This window comes from Mirounga angustirostris, unplaced genomic scaffold (assembly GCF_029215605.1).
Source record: "Mirounga angustirostris isolate CCGP_5_RB_7025 unplaced genomic scaffold, mMirAng1.0.hap1 SCAF_3, whole genome shotgun sequence".
Taxonomy (NCBI): Eukaryota; Metazoa; Chordata; class Mammalia; order Carnivora; family Phocidae; genus Mirounga; species Mirounga angustirostris.
The window spans coordinates 72,480,616-72,504,835 of record NW_026991711.1 but is presented as its reverse complement, the minus strand read 5'-3'; the positions used below and the strand labels follow the sequence as shown (position 1 = coordinate 72,504,835).

At 35.6% G+C, this 24,220-nt stretch overlaps 1 protein-coding gene across 7 annotated transcripts in view; it reads left to right on the top strand.

Annotated features, from left to right (window-relative positions):
* The window catches only part of PAN3 (poly(A) specific ribonuclease subunit PAN3), a 130,019-nt gene that overhangs the window by 102,252 nt on the left and 3,547 nt on the right, over window positions 1–24,220 (top strand). For 5 of the 7 annotated variants that reach the window (XM_045869247.3, XM_045869246.3, XM_045869245.3 and 2 more), the window contains 9 exons: window positions 2,118–2,279; window positions 2,512–2,628; window positions 2,715–2,816; window positions 6,680–6,845; window positions 8,149–8,239; window positions 12,700–12,839; window positions 15,188–15,317; window positions 15,799–15,863; window positions 22,310–22,448. In XM_045869247.3, the coding sequence (XP_045725203.1) occupies window positions 2,118–2,279; window positions 2,512–2,628; window positions 2,715–2,816; window positions 6,680–6,845; window positions 8,149–8,239; window positions 12,700–12,839; window positions 15,188–15,317; window positions 15,799–15,863; window positions 22,310–22,448 (1,112 nt within the window). The remainder of the gene's footprint in view (window positions 1–2,117; window positions 2,280–2,511; window positions 2,629–2,714; window positions 2,817–6,679; window positions 6,846–8,148; window positions 8,240–12,699; window positions 12,840–15,187; window positions 15,318–15,798; window positions 15,864–22,309; window positions 22,449–24,220) is intronic. The other 2 variants (XM_045869244.3, XR_010410061.1) reach the window with 2 other exon arrangements.

Genomic DNA, 24,220 nt, shown 5'->3' with positions numbered 1-24,220 from the left:
TCTGCAGGTTAAGAGCATAAGACTATAGAATCATAGTCCTGAGTTTGCATCCCAACTCACTCTCTAGATGTGTGATCCTTATTTTCCTTACTTATGAAATAGTTCTGTCTCATATGGTTTCAAAATTAAGAGATAGTGAATGTAAGAATTTAGCAAAGGCTAAATTAGCCTTAGCAAAGGCTAAGAGGGGACATTTTGAACCTGTCTTCTGGAATGATAGTTTTCTTAATAGGGTTTCACATGTATTTAACAGTCGTAAGTCAAAAATTATTAGTTGTTTTTGTCTATGAGTTTTTTAAAGGAGATTTATTGTTGTGTTTTAAAAATAGTGTTAAACAGGGGCGCCTGTGTGGCTCAGTTGGCTAAGTGTCTGACTCTTGATTTCATCTCAGGTCATGATTTCAGGGTTGTGAGATCAAGCCTGTTTTTGGGCTCTGCATTCAGTGTGGAGCCTGCTTAAGATTCTCTCCCTCTCCCTCGGCCCTCCCTCCCCCTCCCTGCTTGCATGAGCACGTTCTCTCTCTCTCTCTCTCTCTCTCATAAAAAATAAAAATAAAAAATAAAAACAGTGTTAAACATATTTATTGTAGCAAGTTTGGCAAATATGGACTAGTAGTATAAAGAGAATAAAAGTCATCCCACTCAGAGATTATAATTGTTAAAGTTTTTGCTTTATTCCTTAGATGATTTTCTGTGCATATTCTTCATGTTCACTTAACTTGCTTTTCATTTGAAATATTGTGAACATTCCTAAGTCATTCAAGATATTTAACAGAATGGAAGCTGTCCAATTGGAAAATGTAATTTGATTGTATGTGAAGCATTAAAAAACTCTTGTCATTTTGGATTGTAAAACCAATACATGTTTGTTAATAGAAAATAGCAATAAAGAAGGGAAAAGAAATTGCCTATACTCTATAGAGAAGCCAGCCACTGAATAAATTTAGTCTTTATAAGAAACAACAAATTGGGGTTCAAGATAAATAGTTTTTTTAATACCTAACCAGAGTATCATGAGCAAATTCCAATGCATTATCCCAGTTATTCTTTTTTTTTTTTTTTTTTTAAAGATTTTATTTATTTGAGAGAGAGAGAATGAGAGAGAGCACATGAGATGGGGGAGGGTCAGAGGGAGAAGAAGGCTCCCTGCCGAGGAGGGAGCCCGATGCGGGACTCGATCCCGGGACTCCAGGATCATGACCTGAGCCGAAGGCAGTCGCTTAACCAACTGAGCCACCCAGGCGCCCTATCCCAGTTATTCTTAAACATAATTTTTCTTACTTTGAGGAACATGGAAAAAGCATGATGGTAAAGTTGTTTTCATTTTCTTTCTTATATTTTGCGGGGGATTAAAATTGTGCTATTCTGCCCCATGGTTGAAAGTTTTGATAGATTGCTGTATTTACACAAACATATACACAATGAACATATTATGCATACACACTCGTCAATTTAATGTTACTTGTTTTGAATTTCTTTACACTTAAAAAAGCAAGAATTCATATGCTTAACACTACTGTCTAAATATATTTTGTGTAAACTAAAACATTTAAAGAAGCAAAATCTATGTTGATTTTTATTGAACATCAGAATCAGAAATGTTTATTTATTTATTTTTTTAAATATTTATTTATTTGACACGGGGTGGGGGGAGAACAAGCAGGGGGAGCAGCACATGAAGAGGGAGAAGCAGGCTCTTCGCTGTGCAGAGAGTCCGATGCGGGGCTTGATCCCAGAACCCCAGGATCATGACCTGAGCTGAAGGCAGACACTTAACCGACTGAGCCACCCAGGTGCCCCAGAATTAGAAATGTTTAACATCTCTAAGTGATAGCATAAATTGTTTCTAATAGCTGAGAAACAGAGTTGTATTGTGCTATTAGAGATAAATGTTTTCGAGTGTATGAAATCTGGTTGTTCTTTCATTGTTTTATAATGCCTGTTTTAATTGGTAGTGAAGCCACTTTGTTTTATAGAATTGTTATGAATGTTGACACTTCCAGAATTCAAAAGTATGTTTTGATAATGGTGGTTTATGGTAGATTGAGTTTCTTTATTACTCTGAGAGACTGATGAATATCAGGAAGTTAAAGTTGTCTTCCTATGAATTACTCTAGCAGTCCCTACAGAAGTTGACAGCTACCATAGCCTATTCCCTCTAGAACCACTGCCACCACCCAACCGGATACAGAAATCAAGTAATTTTGGATATATTACATCTTGCTACAAAGCTGTAAATAGCAAAGATGATCTGCCGTATTGCCTTCGGAGGATACATGGTAAGGAAGATAAATTATCCTCTTTTTGAAGCATGTTATTGAGGCTAAGATTTCTGAAATATTCCTGCATATATTTATTTACTTAATATGAAAGTTTAAAGGATAATAAATTTATTTCATTTGAAAATTAGTAGCTCATAAATGATATGTAACACGGCTTTTTCTTCACATTTCTGATGGAATAAAGGGGAGATGTCGTTTACAGTTTAGTTCAAAAGGTTTTCTTTTTCAGGTTTTCGTCTTGTTAACACGAAGTGCATGGTGTTGGTCGATATGTGGAAAAAAATTCAGCACTCAAATATTGTAACCTTGCGTGAAGTATTTACCACTAAAGCATTTGCAGAGCCTTGTGAGTAATTTGTACTGTCTTTCTGCTTATGGGCTTCATTATTTGAAGCCAGATTGCAGTAATGAGTGTTTGTGTTTTATTTTAAGCTCTTGTGTTTGCATATGATTTCCATGCTGGAGGAGAGACTATGATGAGCAGACACTTTAATGACCCTAATGCTGATGCCTATTTCACAAAGAGAAAGTGGGGTAAGAAAAAGATGCAAGCACACTATATTTTGACAACTGCTTTTGCTCTGTGGAAGAGTAGTTTTGTATTTTAAAATGCATGTAAATTTGTCCCTGTAATCATAGTGCATTTTAAAAAGAAATGTCTCAAAGAACTGAAGTCAATCCGTAACCAGCTGGGAAATAGTGTATTGTGTGTATAGACTGAGATGAAGATGGGGTGGGAAAGACTCATGGAGGGATCTGAAGTCTAAATAACTGAGAATATGATAAAAGTTTTTTCCTCTTAAACATTTTTTTTCTTTTAAAAATACAATGCTTTCTGAAGAAAGACGGTTTGGAAAATGATGCCTGTAGCTTCACTGCCCAAAGCACAACCATTATCATCTCTTCCTATATTTCTTTCCAGTCTTGGTGTTTTGTTTTGTTTTGTTTTTTGGGTTCCTGTCACGTCATTTCCTTTTATCATTTTGTGTCATTGCATCTTTCATTTATTGTAAGTATTTTCCCCCTAAGTTTTATATTTTCTGAATATAATTTAATGACTCTTGGTCCAGTGTGACTGTATATCATTTATGAAATGATTTCCCTAAACAAATGCTTTTTTTAAAAAGGTAGGACTCCATGTTACTTAAGGAATTAGTCTTCAAAATTTCTCGGGTAGCATTTACTTAAGCAGGGAATATTTTCTTTTTTTGCCCCTTTCCAATATTTATAGTTCAAATACTGCAAAGAACCAAAAATATTGTAATTATGGTTAATTAATAAATGTTTATTAAAGTGTAAAATAGCTTCAGAGTAAAAGTAGGCCCATTTTGAGATGTCTTTTAATTAACTTATGTATTTGGGGAAGAAAAATGTATGTATCATTTTCTTGCTTGGGGACAGGAAAGAAGCATTGAATTCTTTTTAAAAAATGTTTATTACTGAAGTTGACAAACCACTGCATTTTTTACTGTGGTTTTTAATCTCTTAAAGATTTTCTTGAATACATACTGGGAGAAATTGAGGAAGAAAGATGTGAGTCCACATTATAGTATCTTTTGGATTGTGACTCCTTTAATTGTGGATAAAAATATATTATTTCTGTTTACTTTGCTTTCTGACAGTTGGAAGAAGAAAGCTGTGGTTACATGGCTGTTTCACGTTAAAAATCTGGTCATATGGTGTGGTCATTTTTTTTCCTTTTGCCATGTCATCTGTAGACACATACATAATTTTGTTGAAGGGGATGTGGTGTAACTTTTCCTATAGATGAATATAGCTGTAGTTGTTCAAGTTTATTTTAGTAGTAACACCTGTGAGATGACTGTTGGCTTTAATTTATAGCTGGGTTTCTCAACCTCAGCACTGTTGACATTTAGGGCTGGAGAATGATTTTGTGGGGGCTGTCCTGTGCATTCCAGGATGTTAAGCAGCGTCCCTGGCCTCCACCCTCTAGATGCCAGTAGCAAGCCCCTTCTCCAGTAGCGACACCAAAAATATCTCCATACATTGCCAAATGTTACCTGGGGAGCAGAATTAACCTTTGTTGAGAACCACTGATTATAGCACTCCTTTCTAGTTTGTTTGTTTTTTAATCTTTATTTTTGGTGTTGACTGATTATTTGATATATACATTTTCACAGGAATCATTCCTTTTTCTGGTATTTGAAAATATTGTTTGAACAGTAGTAGTTTCCCTGGACATACTGTATATACTTTAATTTGTAGTAACTTCTAATATAAGGCAATTGTCAGTTTTCCTATTGTGAATATTAAAAGAAGAAAAAAGGTGTGTATAAACTTTTGGAGAGACATAGATGGAAGTCTAATGTTTTCTTATACTATTTAATTTAACTTGGTACAAAGTAAAAGATTGTACATTATAAGAAATATACTAATTAGGAAAATGGGAATAATAATCATACCATACTGTATTATAGGGGTTATGAGAGGTTTAAAATGAGACAAAGTGGGTTAAGTAACCTCTGCTGCTGTTAACAATATAAAGGTTAAGACAGAATCTGGCACAGAGTAATAAGCAAGCACTGTGTTTGCTATAAATGCTCTTTTTCCTTATTACCACATTTATTAAATAGTTTTATTTAAACTCTTCATAGTCCTCTTGGATGATGTCTTGGCATTTATCACTACAGCCACTTTTTGAGTTATTTAACACTGTTTTCCAGATTGTATTATTTTCAGTCTGTCCAAATGGAGGGAAAGCAGTTTTTGAATTTTGTATTTGCTTTTTCTTGGAAATGTTATCCCAAGCCACAAATTTGCTCTTTATTATCTCTGCAATTAACCATTTAACTGTGTTGCTTTTATACCTAATTCACAAAAAAATTTGTTTATAATCATAAGAACACTTGAATTTATAATGTCATATTCCCTGAAATAATTTAAAAATCTGCATTAAATTTATGTGGCTCCTTTTCCACTGATTTAAGGATTAACAGTGACCCAGGAAATAGTATCAAGAAGTACTTAAGAGTTGAGGGGCACCTGGGTGGCTCAGTTAAGCACCCAACTCTTGATTTTGGCTCAAGTCATGATCTCAGAGTCGTGAAACTGAGCCCCGCATCGGGCTCTGTGCTGGGCATGGAGCCTGATTGAGATTCTCTCTTTCCCCCTCTCTGCCCCTCCTCCCCAACTCCTTCCCACCCCTGCTTGTGTGCCTGTTCTCGCTCTCTCTCTCCCTCTCTATCTCTCTCTCAAAAAAAAAAGCTGATAGAATCAAAATGATTACTCTCATGGTAGGTCGGATTATTTTTGTTTCATTATTAGACATAAGTGATATTCAGTGCTTTACATTTATATTTTTATGAGTTGGATACCATCCTGTCTAACTGACATGGCTGTAAGAGAGGAGGCTGGGCAGTTTATGGAGAATAAGAAAATATTCAGCGTAAATGATGGTAGAGACTTTTATTTTTCTTTCAAGCCACAGAATGAACAGTTCTCACCTGCCTGAACAATAATATAGGCTAGGATTATTACTATTGTTTTTTAAAGATTTTATTTATTTATTTGACAGAGAGAGAGGGAGAGAGGGAACACAAGCGGGGGAGTGGGAGAGGGAGAAGCAGGCTTCCCGCGGAGCAGGGACCTTGATGTAGGGCTCAATCCCAGGACACTGGGATTATGACCTGAGGTGAAGGCAGACGCATAATGACTGAGCCACCCAGGCGCCCTAGGCTAGGATTATTTTAAGTAAAATAATAATCTTCACCTTTGCTGTTTTTATTCAGAATTTACATTTACATTTATTTGGTTCACAGTTAAATATAAATTCTTTAAATAATTTTGTTTATTGTTCAGTAATTACAATGCTCACAGAAGAGAGCACTTCAGTGAGAACTCTTCTGCTAACAGTATAAAGGTATAATCTCAAAAATAGGAAATTGGGGTTTGTCTCTAATTTCTTACTAATAGACTAAACCTTATATATATATATACACATAAAACATTATATACATATGATAAACCTTACATATAAAAACACCATATCTGTATCTGTCTATATATATATATATACGTATATACGTATATATATACACATATATACGTATATACGTATATATATGTACATACATATATTCACATATATATATACAGTTGACAAGTTGCGGGGCACCTGAGTGGCTCAGTTGGTTAAGTGTCTGCCTTCAGCTCAGGTCATGATCCTGGGGACCTGGGATGGAGCCCCACATAGGGCTCCCTGCTCAGTGGGAAGCCTGCTTCTCCCTCTCACTCTCCTTCTGTGCTCTCTCTTTCTCTCTCTCAAATAAATAAATTGACAGATTTTACCATGATACATGAATTTTTTTTTGTTAAATTTGATTTGAATGTTTTAGTCTTTTAGTTGGTTATTTAAAAGATGTCCTTTTTGCTTTTAGGTCAACACGATGGACCATTGCCCAGACAGCATGCAGGATTATTGCCAGAGTCTCTTATTTGGGCATATATTGTCCAACTGAGTTCCGCATTGCGTACCATTCACACAGCAGGTTTGGCATGTCGAGTTATGGACCCAACAAAGATTCTGATAACTGGCAAAACAAGGTACTAGCATTTTGAGTTTTGGCTTCTTTGTTGAGCATCTAACCTATGACAGTTTAGTAAACAAAACATGATGATTTGTTGTAATTCTACCTTTTCATATATTCCATCCAGAACAACTGCTATGACTTTGAGTTCATTTGTAAGTTTAAAAAAAGATGTTGAATTCTTAAAAAAATGCCTTGTTATTAACCAAGAATCTTGTAAGGGTTTGGGAGATAGTTAGGGTTGGGGGGATATAGACATAATATCAATATAGTTTTCTATGTATAACCGTGGTTCTCCGATTAGAGCATGAAATAGAATTACCTGGAGGGCTCATTAATAAGCACACTTTACTGGCCTCCACCCCAGACTTCTCATTCAGTAGGCCTGAGAATTTACATTTCCAACAAGTTCTTAGGTGATGCTATTCCTGCTTACTGGGTCCCATGCTTTGAGAACCACTGATACAAAGTGAAGTAACAGCCCTTGACTTCACCAGAGTTTTATTTGAATTGCTGTAATTTTGAGAGTTATCTTGGACAGCATAGCATAAAGAGCTCAAGATCTGGTACTACCTGGTTATCTGGGTTCATCATATCCTAAGTTTGTTAGTTGCTATTTATATGATCCTGAGCAAGTTCTGTAACTTCTGTGTATGCAACAACCTTGTAAGACAGCTACTATTATTATCTGTCCCACATTTATAAGATACCTGTCTCATAAGATTATTGAGAGGATTGAATGATTAATACATGTGAATGGTGCCTAATACATCTTCAGCAAATGTTAGAAAGCTAATTAGTTCTCTTACATGAATAACTAATAAAGAAGCAGCTTGCTGTGATGAAAAGACCACTGGCATGGTAGTCAAAGATGTGAGTTATAGGGGCGCCTGGGTGGCTCAGTCGTTAAGCGTCTGCCTTCAGCTCAGGTCATGATCCCAGGGTCCTGGGATCGAGCGCCGCATCGGGCTCCCTGCTCGGCGGGAGGCCTGCTTCTCCCTCTCCCACTCCCCCTGCTTGTGCTCCCTCTCTCGCGGTCTCTCTCTGTGTCAAATAAATAAATAAAATCTTTAAAAAAAAAAAAAAAGATGTGAGTTATAGTCCTGGCTTTATCAGTTTCTGGCTTCTATAACCTTATAGGCCTATCACTTAGTATTTATGAGCCTTAATTTCCAACTCATCTCTAAAATGGTGTTTGATAGCGGTTACATGGGGAGGTTAGACTGGATAATATTCTGAGATCCTTCCTAATAATATAGGAAACGTTAAATTTTTAAAAAAATCTCATTTTAATAATTTAAATTCTCTGGTCTTTAAAGGTTGCGAGTAAATTGTGTTGGAGTTTTTGATGTTTTAACATTTGATAACAGTCAGAACAATAATCCATTGGCATTAATGGCTCAATACCAGGTGAGTAAGAATGAACATGGATACTTCCTTAATAACTTAAGGCTTGATTTTCTTTTAAGACAAATTTTATTTATTCTAAAGTGTTTTGGGGGTTTTAAGTCTAGATTTCAGTTTATTCTGGGGGTGTCTCTATGCCAACTTTGAACATGTATTCTTAATCACTGTGGTGTGTGTAGTGTAGAGCCCTTACAAGTGGGAATAGAGAAAGTTAATGACAGTGTCAAAGACAAACTGTTCAAATGAAAATGTATTTATGTGATGAGGAAATTTGTACTCAGCATAGATTAAAACAGATTAATTAGCTGAATAAATGATATTAAATGCCATTTTCCTTTCTTTCAGTTCTTTAATGTGTTAATCATAGCTGTTATTTTTACTTTTAGATATTGTCCCACTACCAATCCAAAAATTTTAGAAGTATTTTCGAAGGAAAATTGTTGTATTGCCATTTTCTAAATAATTTTTTCTTTTGCATACTCACTTCTTGTATATAATCAGAATTTGATTCTAGTCTAGTCATAATAATAGTGTAGATTTAGGCCCCTCTTATGTTTTTAGCTGTTTATTTCATACTTCTTGATTAATGTTAAGGTATAGAGAATAAGATCCTGTCTCTGCAGGGAACGTTAAGTGTAGTTGCTTTTGCCTTGATGATTCTGTGCAAGTAACGTGGCTCTGTAATTATTTGAAATTCATTATTGCAGTACTTCACATTTTTTGGAGGACATGCAGGTGCTGTTTTAAGACAATGTTAATTCTTTTTGTGTAAGAAATTTTTGGTGCTTCTGAACATTTATTAACTGATAGAGGTTTAATGTAAGGCAGAATCTCTTAATTACATGGAGAAAGACACTTTACCTTTTCATTGCCCTTCTCATTTCCACTTCCTTTGTTTAAATCTTTGAAAGGAGATTTTAGTTTGCTTTATATTATAAGCCAAAATTTCAGACAAAAAGGAAAAGACAGAATGAGAAGTAGCGTCTAAGTAGTGCCTAGTAATCCTATTCATGTATAAACCTCTTTTGCTGCAGAACCAGGGACAGTACAGTCCCCAAGACTTAGAGAGCCACTCATCACATTGAGTTGTATGCAGACTTTTCACATCTTCCTTCCCCTCTGCTCCTGCCCAGCCAAACTCAGCAGCAGCCAAGCTGTCCTGGTTGGTAGCACCATCTAGTGGGCACCACACAGAATTTGACTACGCACCCCCCCCCCCCCAGCAGCTTTCTTCTGCCTAAGGGGATTTGCCCCCTCTTTCTTATCTAGGGTGGTGGTTCTTAGTGACTTTCCTTCTTACCTTCTTACATCTAGTGCCTAACTAATTAGCTCTGGAGATTTTTCTTCCTAATCTCTGTGCTTCTAAAAGTGACTGATTATTGACTGCAATACTAGTGATCTTCATGTATCCAGGAAAATAATACTAAATTTTTGAGGAGAAATTAGACATTATTTAGAACCAGTGCCACCTAGCTCTGTTGCAAGTATCTGGAAACCTCATGTCCACATTAAAAAATGAAACACCTTACAGTTTTGTTTTTTTACAAGTACAGCCTACGCTCTCATTCTTCTGTATTCTGAATAGAGTTCTCTAAAAAAAAAAAAAAAAATTACTAGTATAAGGCTAGTTTGATTTTGGTTTTCTCTGAGTTTAATAGCAGTATTATCTTCCCTTTTTCTTTGTGGATGTACATTATTTCAGTTATGGTAGTGGTTGTGTAGTTACCTTGAAAAACAACTCTTTTTAAGAAAAAGTAATCCTAGAGTTCCAAACAAACAACTCTTAAGTAAGCATTTGGGATGATTGATTGGTAAGTTAGGAACTGCCTTCATTCATAAACTCAGGCTGCTTTCAACCAGTCATCACCTTCCCTTTATTTTCCAGCAGTAAAAGATATCTCAGGTTTTCTTTTTTTTTCCTTTATTTTTTGGGGGGGCGGGTGATGTATGTGTTGAAGATTTTTCATATAGCTTATAGTAAGGTAAAGGAGAGAATTAAAGATAGTCCCAATGGGGGATTGTGATTTTACAGAGAAGAGGGTACATGAGAAAGGAGTGCATTGTTTCTTGTAGTCTATTTTTCATAGTCTGTTTCAGACACGTGAATAGAGACTGACTTTCAGTAAAGTGGACATAAGTAGAGCCATAGATAGAATCAGAGAAAAATCAAGAAATCAAGAATCAGGAAGAAACTGAAAATGAGTGGGGGGAAAACCTCCAGAATTCAACAAATGGGGGGAAAAACCAGATGGAGGTAAGAAGCAAAATAACAAATGGAAAATTATTTAGCTGGCAAATAAGGAAAGGAGAGTTACTGAGCTTTTATGATGTTAAACTCTCTTAATTAAGCAGGACTTCATTAACCTCTTAGTTAAAATCATTTCTAATTTAATCTGGATTATGTGACATGTATACTTTATTTCTAAAAGTGGGTATTCCCACCTTGAGTCAGCTTTAGAAAGGTGGTGGGATGTACTCACAATTAAATGTTCTTATTTTAAAAACCCATCCAGTCCTTCAGCTATCTTGGACTTTTGTTTTCCTCTCTCATAATAGGGAATACTGGAATGTTCTAGGTGGGAGGTTTAGTTATAGCATCAATTCAGGGTGGAGCTAAACTGAAAATTCTGTTGTTTTAAGGGTTGGGAGAGGCTGTGTGTGTTGGTACATGCTGCTCAAATACTTGATAACTAATAGCAACCTTCAGGTTGCTTTGCTGAGGATATGGGATTGAAATACAGAAATTCACATTTAGCATTTCCATGTACTGATTTCTCTTGACCCACATTTTTATGGTTTCATTACTGTAACTTGGAATATTTTACTTGACCTTGAGAATGATTGAGGGGAGTCCTTTTTGAGTTCATTCATGGCAGTGTCCTCCACAGAACAGATGATGACAACAGTAATAGAGCTCCCTCCCATGCCACCTCCCCTCCTGCCTTTCTGGGCTCCTAACTCTGTACCACAAATGAAGTTGTAAAAAGTTCTTTGACATGAATCCTTGGCATCTCTTACTCTGATAGATTCAAAGTTGTTTTTTTTTAATCTGTTTTTCCACTGGTTATAGGATCTCATGTTCAAAGTGTCAGATTCACAAATGCTAGTTTTGGATGGATTTTTGAATTTGGATTTTTTTAGATGTTATTTTAGTAATGGAGTTTGACATCTTTATACTCTATTATTTGGGTAAAATTAAGGATAGCTGTGTAGTGCTAAAGTTCCGTTAGTGACTGCCTTCAAATATTCACCTATTTTGTAACTATACCACTTAAAATTTTCCGTGAAACCAGTGGTTCTCAACCCTGGCTATATACCAGAACTCTTGTGGAAACTTTGAAAAATACTAATACCTAGTTCTTACCCCAGACTGGTAACACCAGAATTGGGGTAAAGGGATGGTCACAGGGTGATTTTTTTTTTTTTAAGTTCCTCAGGTGATTTTAATGTATAGCTAGATTTGAAAACTCCTTATACTAAACCAGTGTTCAGTAAATGTATCCAGTAGTTCAGATCAGATCTCAGATCTTGAAGATCTACAGAAGTTTTCTGTCGAAATTACTTCAGATGACCATATTTAACTCTGAGCCATTCCATTCTCCTAGGCATATAATTATTAATAGTTACCTGCCAAGAAGGGCCACTGTTTCCTAGAGTTATAATAGGTAATAGAGAACTTACCTCAGTTCAGCAAGCTGTCTTTTGAAAATCCTTTTAGAAGGAAAGCCTCAGAGTGGTAAATGTTAAAAAATAGATAGATAGATAGATAGATAGATAGATAGATAGATAGATAGATAGATAGACAGACAACCAGGTGGTATCAGAACTCTCAGAGATCTGTTATAATATGAGGAAAAATTGTCTAGTTGGAAACAAGAGTAGACAGGATGTCATTGGGGTTTGCAGCATTTTCGATGTTCTAAAAAACGTACTCTGAAATCAGGTAATGGTTATGTTGTGTTTGGAATAATGGAATAACTTTTCTTCAAATAATTCTTCAAACTCCCTCTGTATATTGGGTATAATGGAAAGTGGAAAGGGGGCATATTATAATTGTAACGATCATAGTAAAGCGAGTATATAGTAACCAGCCTTAAATTTCTTGTAATAATGAGAATGTCAGCTCTGTATAAATAAATTTTTTTTTTAATTTTAAAGCAGCAATTCTGTAGTTGGCGTGTGAATTGCTCAGAGTTATGTTTCTTGGGGCTACATTCATCAGAATTATCTGGGTGCTTTAAAAAGGTTGGGCCTGCTCACCCAGACCTACTGAATGAGCATCTCTGGTGGAGAGGTTCAGAAATCATCTTCCAGCTCCCAGGTGACTCTGAGCACCAGTATTTGAGAACCCTGTGCTGGTAGTCCTACAGCTTTTTTGTAAGGCTGCCGGCCGTAGTGTCGGTCTATTACATTTGTACCTTATAAAAAAAAAATTAAAAGTTATATTTATTCTTTCATGTCAGCAAGCAGATCTGATATCATTAGGAAAAGTTGTGTTGGCTTTGGCTTGCAACTCTTTGGCAGGAATTCAGCGAGAGAATTTACAGAAAGCCATGGAACTGGTGACAATCAACTACTCCTCTGACCTGAAGAATCTGATTTTGTAAGTTTTACTATACGATTAACTGTATGTGATGATCATATGAGATGAGACAGCTTTTTCATAAAGGCCTTTTAATAGTGATTCTGTTTTAGTTCTTACTATTAAAAATCAGGCAGAACACAGTTAAACAACTTTGAATTTCTTTTTTGTTATGTTTATATTTCTTTGAATAAATTCGTTGCATTGGTATCCACTAGCTACATAAACCTTTTAAGTTTAAAATAAAACAAAATAAATTAGTTCTTCAGTTGCACTAGCTGCATTTCAAGAGTTCGAAAGCCACATGTGGCTTCTGGCTAATATATCTCATAATCTCAGAAAGTTCTGTTAGATGGTGCTGCTCTAGAGCGTGATAGGTAACTCTCTGAAAGCTGTCATAAATAGACCTCAGACGCAATCCAGTTACAGACTCTGTGGCCAAAACATCCATCCCAGAAAGCATGTTCATCAAGGTCCCTTTGCTTCTACTCCAATATCTTCAGACTCTCAAGAAATCCTTGAGTATAGGCTTGAAATGTATTTGAGTTAGGAGAAACCCACTGTGGAGTACTGTCACCAGAAAAGGACTTTTCCCTAAGATACATCTCACATTGGGGAATTCCAGAGGGTAGACACCATAATTCTTATTCTAAGTTATTCTAGAGAACAGATGCTAGGCCATCTCTTGACATTTTTCCTGTTCTGTTCTAGAAGCAGTTGGAGACTGACTTTCAGTAAAGTGGACATAAGTAGAGCCTTAGTTTTCAGCTGTTCCTTCCGATTTTTCTGTGTAGCCTTGGATGATTCAGTTTCTTTTTGGACTAGCCCTGGATATGGAATGGAGGGTTAGAGGATGGGGCTGCCCACCTGTGCTTTGTAACACTGGTGTAAATGTTCTGCTCGTGACAGCACTGGAAGCCAGTGGTTGCCCAGTGTTCCTATTAATAATCAGATGATTGTTGTTCCCAAATGGAAATATTTGTTTCATATATTTTCACAGCAGTGATTCCTAGCCTTAATTTGCAACATCTAGGTGTTTCAAATAATCTCAAGTAGTAATCTCCAAATTTTCTTTTTAAAAAACTGAGAGTAAAGGATATAAATGTAACAAACTAGCCATATGTTAATAATTATCGAAACCGGGTGATGGGTAAATGGACCTTCATTAACTGTTCTACTTTTATAAATGTTTGAAATTTTCCTTAATAAAAAGTAAATTAAAAAGCCATACTTTCATACTAACCAATAACAACTTTATAGAGCAACAAATCATGTATCAGGCACTTTCGAACTGATGTGAATGAATTTATTTTCCCAATAACCCTGTAAATTAGCTCCATTTTAGAGATGACAAAACTGAGGCATGGAGAGGTAAAGTAACTTGCCGAAGTCACAAAGCTTGTAATAATACTTCAAGTAGTTAGATATAAATATGTCCGTAATTACAGATAAATAGCTAAGATATAGATTATCCACAGGAGTATTTTATTCAACAAAAGAATGCCTATTCTGTGCCAGATGCTGCAGGTACTTTGAACAAGATGAACAAAACCCCCAACTTCTGGAGCTTCCACCCTAATGGGGAGGAGGTAACAAACGTAATCAAATAAGATGTTTGCAGGTAGTCCTATAAAGAAGCTAAGATAGAATTATAAGCAGAGAGTGCAAGAGGGGGAGGGTACTTTAATGAGAATGGTTAGGAAATGGCTCACCTGTCAAGATAGGCAGTAACAAACAGGTCATGGTCATCTTTGTATTCTAGCAGGTAGCCTTTCAAAATGTATTTTTCTGCCTCAGTTATAATGGTAGAAGAAACTGAATTTGTCTCTTCTGATATATGTTGTACATGAAGATTTCTCAGAAATAAATAATATACCATGACAACTGGTAAATGAAGTTGCAGAGCAGAGGGCAGCTTCCTAAAAAGTTGAGCCTTGTTTGATTTACCAAAATTCAAGACCCAGTTTTAGTTTCAAAAATTATTTTGAAGAGCAATGGAAAAATCTCTTCACCTACAACCACCCCCTATTTCACCACTCCAAAAAGGTTTGTAATAATCTTTTCATGTCCCACTATTGTAAGGAAGGATTTGAGAATGGAAATGATTAAGTGTAACCCTACTCAACTTTCCTTTCTCATTTTCATAATAGCAAAAATGTAGAGAAAGAGACATGTTTCTTCTCTTGGCTCTTAAAATTTTCCAGAGAAATCATTAAGCCTTGAAAGTGAACTTGACTTGCATGAAAAAATGTTTTCAAATTTATGTACACTAATATGATGGCAGCAGCGATAGCTATGTGCTTGTGGGTTTATGTTGTTTTTTAAATTACACATTTGGCATTCAAGTGATGCTTCTTTATTTTCACCAGGTATTTGTTGACTGACCAAAACAGGATGCGAAGTGTAAATGACATCATGCCCATGATTGGTGCTCGATTTTATACTCAATTGGATGCTGCTCAAATGAGAAATGATGTCATAGAGGAAGACCTTGCAAAGGTAAAGAGTCTAGTTAAAAAGAGATATACACACTTGGCACCTATATGTGTAGGGAGATATAAAACATAGTAATGTCTGCGCTAAATATAGTACATAATTGGCTAAGACCATTTGCAGATATATTTGTCCAAACTTAATGTTCAGTATTTTAATTTTTTCTATCCTTTGGGCATTTGTTTTGTTTTTTTTTGTTGTTGTTGTTCATGATTTTGCTACAGTCAGTTGACACAGTCTTGACTTTTTTTTTTTCATGTAAGTTACTTTAACCATTCTTAAAAATGGCCAGCTGCATGATCTTCTTGAGTATTACTGTTGAATGAAATGGAAATATTATATTCAAAACTATAACCAAAAGTTGGGGATACTAGGATTTATTGTTTAAAGGTAATATTGGTGTAGGACACCAGTTTTGTAAAATTTTGCTTTTATATTTAGTTAGCTGGAATATTAATACTCTCTTTCTTTTCAAAATGTTTTATAGGAGGTTCAAAATGGAAGACTGTTTAGGCTTCTAGCAAAATTGGGAACAATCAATGAGAGGCCGGAGTAAGGATTTACAGTATTTTACAATATATTTTCAATCAAGGGCGCTAAGAGGAATGAGTATTCCTTATTCTTACTGGTTTTATTTGGAAAAAGAGAAAAATTCTCATGTGAAGCCATTAGGATGCTGTTTTTCAACTATAGCTTAGACCTGGTTGTTCTTAAGGATTCCACACACACATACACATACAGAAAAGATACTGCTAGAAATCTCTATTGTGGTTTGTACACGAGGGAACATTTTATGACTATCAGTACGGCCTCTACCCCGTCTCCTTTTTGAAGCCTGGTCAGTTCAGTTTACCGTAGTCAGATTAGAGACTTCAGACAGGTCTAATTGTTGCATGCCCCTTATCTTCTATTAAAGGGCATTATTTATAGCAGTCATATCAGTGACCCCACCACTTTACATTGTTTGTCATTTAGTTCTGCCTCGTTTGTAAGTTAAAATTACCATATGTTCAAGAAAGAAGTAGAGTTGTTGTCTGTACTAAGTAGTAGCTGTTAAAGACAGGTGGAGCGATACTATAGCTGTTGTCACTGTTTAAGAAGTTACGTTTCAGGAATGTTACCTCTGTTAATAGAAATAGATGATAGATAAATACTGCTTGAGGGAGTTTTTTTGACCGCAAAATTCATGTTCACTTCCCTTTCTTCAAAGTTAAAAAGAAAAACTCAATTAGTATTTTCTGTGATAATATTTCTAAAAGAAGAGATGACATTAGGGGAGAAAAAAAAAAGCCCAAACTTTTAGCTGTTTCTTTTGGCATTCATTTATTTAAAAATTAATATGCTTGCAGTACTATTTTTTGATTTTTTTCCTGCCAGTATTTAACTCAGCTGATGACTTTGTCCTGTGGAAGATGAGACTTTATCTTTCACACCCCTTCCCTTAACCAAACACAAACACACACACACACCCCCAAGTATTCACATGTTACCACTTAGCCCATAATTTCGAGTTAAATCTTTATTCAGTGTTGACATTACTGTAACAGGGTAAATGTTGTTCCTCGTTGCACCACATTGTAAAACATGACTATATTTTCTTTCTTTTGTATTTTGTTTTTTGATTTTTGTTTTCCTGGGGTTAATAATTGTCTTATATAGAAAATGAAAAAAATATTGACCACCAGTTTATTCCAGACTCGCTGCCAGAGTTATGAAACACCTTTCCATATGGTCAAAAATAGGTCAGCTATCAGTTCCTTTTTTTTTCTCCCCCTTAGAGAAATTGCCCCTGGAGCCTCTGTCCTTCTGTTCCTATCTGGGCTGGTTGCACTTTAAGCCTGCTCACACTCACACTTTAGAACTGGAGCTTCCCTTCGCTATTATCCTGGGAATTCTCTTTGTCTCTCCCTTTGTGTTGGATACCCTGTTTCTTGCTTTTTTTCCCTTGGTTTATTCTTCTGATTTATTGGAACACATGCTCCTGTAGCTTCCTGAGAAAGGTGAGTTTTTTGAGTCTTTGTAAGTCTGAAAATATATTTATTCATTTTTTATACTTTATTGATGGTATGATTGGGTATAAAATTCTAGATAGTCTTCAGAAAATTCTTTTTATTAATTAAATCTTTTGAATAAATTAATATGAACCAGTTTTTTTTTTAAAGTAGAAAAGGGTTTCCAATGAAAAAAAATCTTTCATACTTGTAACATCCCCAGTCTCTCCACTTTCTCCCATTAATCTTTATTTTATATTCTTCCTGAGTTACAATGATATATTATCTCCCTCCTCCCCCTTTTAATGTATACAAATTGTAAACCACGCACAGTGTTCTATATATTGCTTTTTCCTCCTAACTATATTTTGGAAATCTTTTGGTTTAGGTATGTTTGGCGTATACCAAACACTATTCTCAGTAGTTTACAAATATGCCCTCACCTTACTCCTCATAACAACCCTGTGGTGCAGGTACCATTAGTATTCCACTTAACAGAGATATTTGGGCATAAAGAAGTTGAATACTGGGCGCCTGGGTGGCTCAGTTGGTTAAGCGTCTGCCTTCAGCTCAGGTCATGATCCCGGAGTCCTGGGATCGAGTCCCATGTCGGGCTCCCTGCTCAGTGGGGAGTCTGCTTTTCCCTCTCCCTCTGCCTCTCTCCCCTGCTCCTGCTCTCTCTCACTCTCTCTCAAATAAATAAATAAATAAATAAAATCTTTAAAAAAAAGAAGAGGTTAAATACCTTTTCCAGGGTTACATCATTAGTGAGTATATGAGCCGGAATTCAAATCCAGACAGTATGGTTCCATAGTCCATGCTGTTAACCGTAATGCTCTGCTTCCATAATTTATGTAGCTATGTAATAGTCCATTCTGTGGATACACTATAATTTATTTCTCCAGTTCCTTATCAGTAGACATTTGAGTTGTTTTCAGTGTTTTGCTAGTATAAACAGTGTTGCAGGGACTGACTTATGCATAGTTAATTTTATGTGTGCATAAATATAGGCCCAGTTATGATTGTTAGATCTGTGGATGTGTGACTATAAACCCTTACAGAAGGGTTTCCCAGTGTACGATGCATGAGAGTCTTTCACCAACAATACTCTTCCAGCTTGTGGATTTTTGTCAACCTGTTAGATGAGAAATTGAATCTCAGTGCAGTTTTATTTTATATTAACTCTTATGTGCATGTTTCCTATCATTTTTATGTTTTTGATTAATTTCTGTTCCTTTTTATGTCCATACCCTTGGCTCATTTTTGTTTTCAGTTGAATTATCTGTCTTTTTGATGTATAGGAGCTAGAGAGCTTTATCCTTTGTGACCGTTTTCTCTTTAGTTTGTCATTTTTCTTTTGACTCTGCTTAATTTTTTCCATGCAGACATTTTTATATATAGTCTAATTGATCAAACTTCTTTTATGCTTTTGGATTTTGAATCATAGTTAGGAAGGCCTTTTCTACTTCCACGATTTTAAAGGAATTATCTCAGGGTTTCTTCTAGAGTACTTATGGTTTTATTTTTTTCATATTAAATTTTTATATGTGTGGAATTTATATAGGGTGTGAGGTATGTATTCAACTCCTCCACCCTTTCCCCTCGGAAGACTACCCAGTGGCCCAAAAGCTATGTGTTGAATAGTCTAGCTTTTCTGCACTGGTTTAAGGCAGCACTTCTTTCACATTAGTATTTTAATGACTAACATTTTAAAATCTAGTAGGTGCTAGTTCTTATCTCCATTTAATTGCCTGTTTTTTATTGTTTTCCTAAAACTGCTTAATTTTTTGTATAAATTCTAGAATCAGCTTTTTTATTTAAAAAAATCAGTAAACTTGATGGTATTTTTATTGAGAAGATTAACATGTTTATTAATAAATTTAAGGAGCATTTGTGTTTATAGATGTTGAGTTTCTTAACCAAGATAATGGTCTGTCGTCATACTTGTTGACACCTACTTTCACTGTTCTTAAGTGCTGAAGTTGTTCCTTATGTTGTTGTAGCACACTAAGTTTACTAGATATTTTTTCTTGTTGCTATTGTAACTGCGAATCCCCCCCCCCAATTTTTTCTTCTTAGATTGCTTATTATCCGTGCACATAAAAATTACTGATTCCTGTAAATTTTGTACCCTGATATCTTAGTGTTTGGATAGTTTTTCACTAGATTTTCTTGGGTTTCCCAGATACATAGTCCTATCTCCAAATAATTGTAGTTACATTTCCTCCTTCCTAATTTCTATACTTTTAATTTCCCTGGAGTGTTTGTGTTGGCTGGTATCTCTGTTACATAGTTAAGTAATAGTAATGATAATTGCTGTCAAAATTTGAAGCATTGCTCCATTGTCTTTTAACTTCGGGATTCAAAGCCATTTTCTTTTCAAACCCTTTCCCTTCCCCTGTGCTTTTAGAGTCTATCAGTGATGTTCAGAAATTCACAGTGATTTGCCTTGGTGTGGGTTTTTTTTTATTCATTCTGATGAATTAACAGGTGGGCAGACCCTTTTAATCTTGGAAACTGATGTCCTTCAGTTCTGAGAAGTTGTCTTCGTTGTTTCTTTGATAATTTCACACTTTGGATTTCCCGTTGCTCAGATGTTAGACCATGGCAGTTGATTTTCTAATATTCTCTTCTGTTTTCTGTATTGTATCTTTTTGTTCTACTTTCTAGGTAATTATTTCAATTTATGTCGTCTAAAAATAAAGGTTTTTTTTTAATCTGTTTTGAATTTTTAAGTTTCTGCTGTCATATTTTTAATTTTCAAGAACTTTCTGTTCTCTAAATGTTTGTCTTACAGCATCTAATTCTTGTTTCTCTGAGACTCTCAATTATAGATTTTTGGTTAGGTTTTGTTTTGTTCTAAGTTCTGTTCTGTTCCCTGCAGTATCTCATAGGAAACGAGTTTGTTTTGTTTTGTTTTGTTTCATTCTCCAAAGGATTTCTGATCCTTGGCTATGCATTCATATTAAAAATGACCTTTTTCAGGGTACCTGGCTGGCTCAGTTGGAAGAGCGTGTGACTCTTGATCTTGGGGTTGTAAGTTTGATCCCTACATTGGGTATGGAGATTACTAAAAAATAAATGAATGAACTTCTTTAAAAATGACCTTTTTCATCTAAAAAGCTAATGGGAAGGTCCTTGCGGGGTCAGGGATTGTAGAATGTGTGGTAAAGTAGTGTGATATTGTTATATATAATTTTTGTTTGTTTTTGGTAGATTTCTTAAGTGTTAGAATTGCTCTTGGGCAAGTCCATATCCAGAAAAAAAAGTCTTCAACCTTTTGTCCGTAGTATAAACCCATAGTCGAGCTTTGGGTAGCCAAAGTAGCAAGAAAGTGTTGGTTAAATAGTCTTAGCTACTATCTCTTGCTCTTCCTGGCATCCTGAAGGCAGGAGCTTCTTTGTTCACCCTGTCTAGAAAGATTTCTGGTACCCTTTCTGGCAAATTTCTGCAAAGCGGAAGTGGAGGTGGGAATGAGAGAGAGGTTGTCTATTTGTTATTTATAGAGCTTTTCATCAGTTCTGCTATTTCCAGCTTTAGTCCATACCTGCACTTCCAGTAGTACCAATGATTTCCCTTCCTGGGCCTAACTGGTATGGCTTGCTTTTGTGGCTTCCCCCTTTTTTTGTTTGCCTTTTGTAGCATTAGAGTTCAGTTTTTTCAAGTCAGCTGATCATATCACTTACCTGTTTTTCACTTTCCAGTTTTTTCTTCTGTTGTTGCTTCTGGTCACTTTGTTCTTGCATGTTTATTATACTCCTTTTTAGACATTTATTGTCAATTTGGTGGAATTTGGAAAGGAAACAGAGATAAATGGGTGTGTTTAATTAGCATTTTAATTGAAAGTCCCTGGAGTGATCTTTGCGAAACTCATATGATTGTGTTTCAACCATGTGGTAGGCTTTCCATCTTGTTCTTAGAAGACAGACCTGTTTGTTTTTTCCCCAGACCTCGTTTTTTAACTAAGACTGCATAATCTGATCTCTCCCTTCTTATCTTTGCTTCAGATCTACCTCATTTTTTTTTTTTTCCTTTTAGTTTTCTCCTCCCCTCTCTTGCCTTCTCTCCCTCTTTGTCCTTGTATTTTCTGTTCCCCCTCCTTGCTCTTACTCTGTCTCTCCTTTGGCCTCTTTCTTTTCCAACCCCCAGCACCATCCAGCCACTGACCTTTGCTAAGTTTCTGAAGTGCTGCATGCTCTGTTCCTTGCAAATAGTGATGCCTCTGGCTAGGGCGTACTTCCTCCCGGGAAGCTTCCCTTCCCTTCCCAGATGAATTCATGTTTCTGTTGTGTACCAGTACCTGTTTTCTTAATGGCATTATCTCAATATGCAACTTTCTTTGGTTATTTGAACGTCCGTTTTCCTCACTAGACCATAAGTTCCAGAGGTCACTGGAAAGTGACAGTGATCGTTTTGACCAGATGATCGCTGTCACTGTTCTCTAGTTCTTCACAGCACACTCTCACATCCGCTCATGATGGTAGAAAACCAAAATCTACCATTTTTGTTTCTTTAAACATTTCTCTGTTTTATGCTTACCAGTAAAGTTGAGCACATATCTGATCATACCTCTCTACTCTGTATCCTAAAGGTGAGAAGAGGAAAAGAATCTCTTTCAACCTGTTTCTAAAGATCTTTAAAGACATTTTCTTTTTCCTCCATTTTATCTAATGGTAGGAGCTTAAATATGAAAGTGATTATAAAATAGGAGTGTATAAGGGATGATTGCCTTTGAGAATTAGAAACTGGTATTCATATACTTTCATGTTGTGTGAAATTATTTTTAAAAATTTAGTGATCTGCACATAAAAATATAACTTTTATAGAAGTTTCCTTCTATAGGAAGATTAGGAGGAGGATTAAAAAAATAAATCACACACACACACCCCCTACTTACTTACCAGAGAAAACAATAAAAAAACAACAACTAGTGTGGAGCCTGAAGCATCAACATGGCTATGTGATATATAGCATGAGTTATTGAGGTAAAATATTACCTTTCCCTAGGTTTCAGAAGGATCCTACCTGGTCGGAGACTGGAGACCGTTATCTTTTGAAACTCTTTAGGGATCATCTTTTCCATCAGGTGACAGAAGCAGGTGCTCCTTGGATTGACCTCAGTCATATCATTTCTTGTCTTAACAAGGTAATTTGTATCTGGATTTTTAAGATTGCAATGCCATCTATAGTTTGCAGAGTTGCATCTTCTACAAAGACTGAGACTTAGATGTAGATGTATTTTGCTCCAGCCTAGAAGATATTTTGTTAATAATTATCAGGTATATCTACTTAATAGCAATTTCTAGACTAGGAAGGTTGTTTAACATCTACATGAATAATTATAGAATATTTCATTGTGGATCTTTTCACTGTGATAAAATGTCACAAAAGCAATGGGTGGGAAAAACAAAAATAATTTTATATTTAAATCTTTTTTAAAAGTTGAATTCTTTTAAGTCATCGTGAGTCTTGTCCTACATGTTATCTGTTCATTTACTGTGAACTGTGGGCATAGTAATCCAGTGTTAGAATAGTAAAAGCACAGTAGGCCCAGTGCTCTAAATGGAGAATTGGGTGAGTAGGTGAACTTCCGTAGATGGAGATAATATCAGTTCATTTGAGAGGTGAACTTTGTGTTTTTGAAAGGGGTAGGAGAGAGACAGTTTACAAAGGAAGGAAGGAGTGCATTTTCCTTATGAATTACTTGGAATCACAGAGTGTAGAATGGGTCTCCAGAAGTAAATCCTAGTCTTTGTATAGGTTTATATCTAAATCTCAGGGATCGACAGACTGTGGCCTGACAGCCTGTTTTTGTAGAGCCCACAACCTGAGAATAGTATTGACATTTTTAGGAGATTGTAAAACAAAAAACAAAAGCAAAATTAAGAAAAGAATGTGTGACAGAGACTGCATGGCCCTGAGATTTAAGGCATTTACTATCTGGCCATCTTTATGAAAACCATTTGCTGACCCCTGGAAAAAAATGCCCCTAAATTACAAGTACTAGAGGAAAAGCTACCATGGCATAGGATGTAGAGCTGGTAATGCACAGTGTGCTAACTCCTCAGGGAAAACCTGGTTTTTGTTTTTAGGCTCTGCTCTGCCTTGCTTGAACTTCCTTAAAACTCCTTAAAAACAGTATTGTCAATAATCTGCATTAAGACAGAACAAGCTGTTGTTGCACCATTGAACTAATCCAGTGTGACTTATGTGTTTATTTGCTCTTTTCCTTAAGGGGAAGACATTTTTCTTGAAAGTAATGAGTGGAGAACAATTCTACTGGATTTTAGAAAATAGTATACATAGTATCGAAGCGCCGGTAATTACAAATACATAGCACTGATGTAAACACTGGCAGGCCGAGCCTGTGAAATTAAGCCATGGACAGATAACCTTAAGCGAAGATTTTTTAAGAATATTAGGATAATTGACAACTTGAAGAAAATTCTATTTCATTTCATAAAATAGCTAGTAGTAAATAAAATTTATCCCAAATCTGAAAGTATGGTAATTTTCTAAGTCTGGAAAGAGTGTAATAAATTAAAAGGGATGGATGGCTATCTTGATGATACAAAAATTAAGATCTTATATAGCATATTTTGGTGGAAATTATGACACATTAACTGGTAAAATGATTTGAAAGTTTGAGCCTTCAGAATTAGTAAATTTTAAACATTTTAATGAATGAATTAATGAAAAAGGAAAGAAAAATGTACATCGAGAACTAACCAAAAAAAGTGAAAACCTTAACAAGGTAAGTTACTCGATGGACTAAGGATTAGTGTATATGCTTTCTAAAGACCTCATTAAAATATTACTACCAAATCTTGACTGATGAGTGGGTGAAGATCATAAACTGGCATTCATACAGTGGAAATAACACAAGTAAATGTAGGAAAACATTTGGTAACATTCATC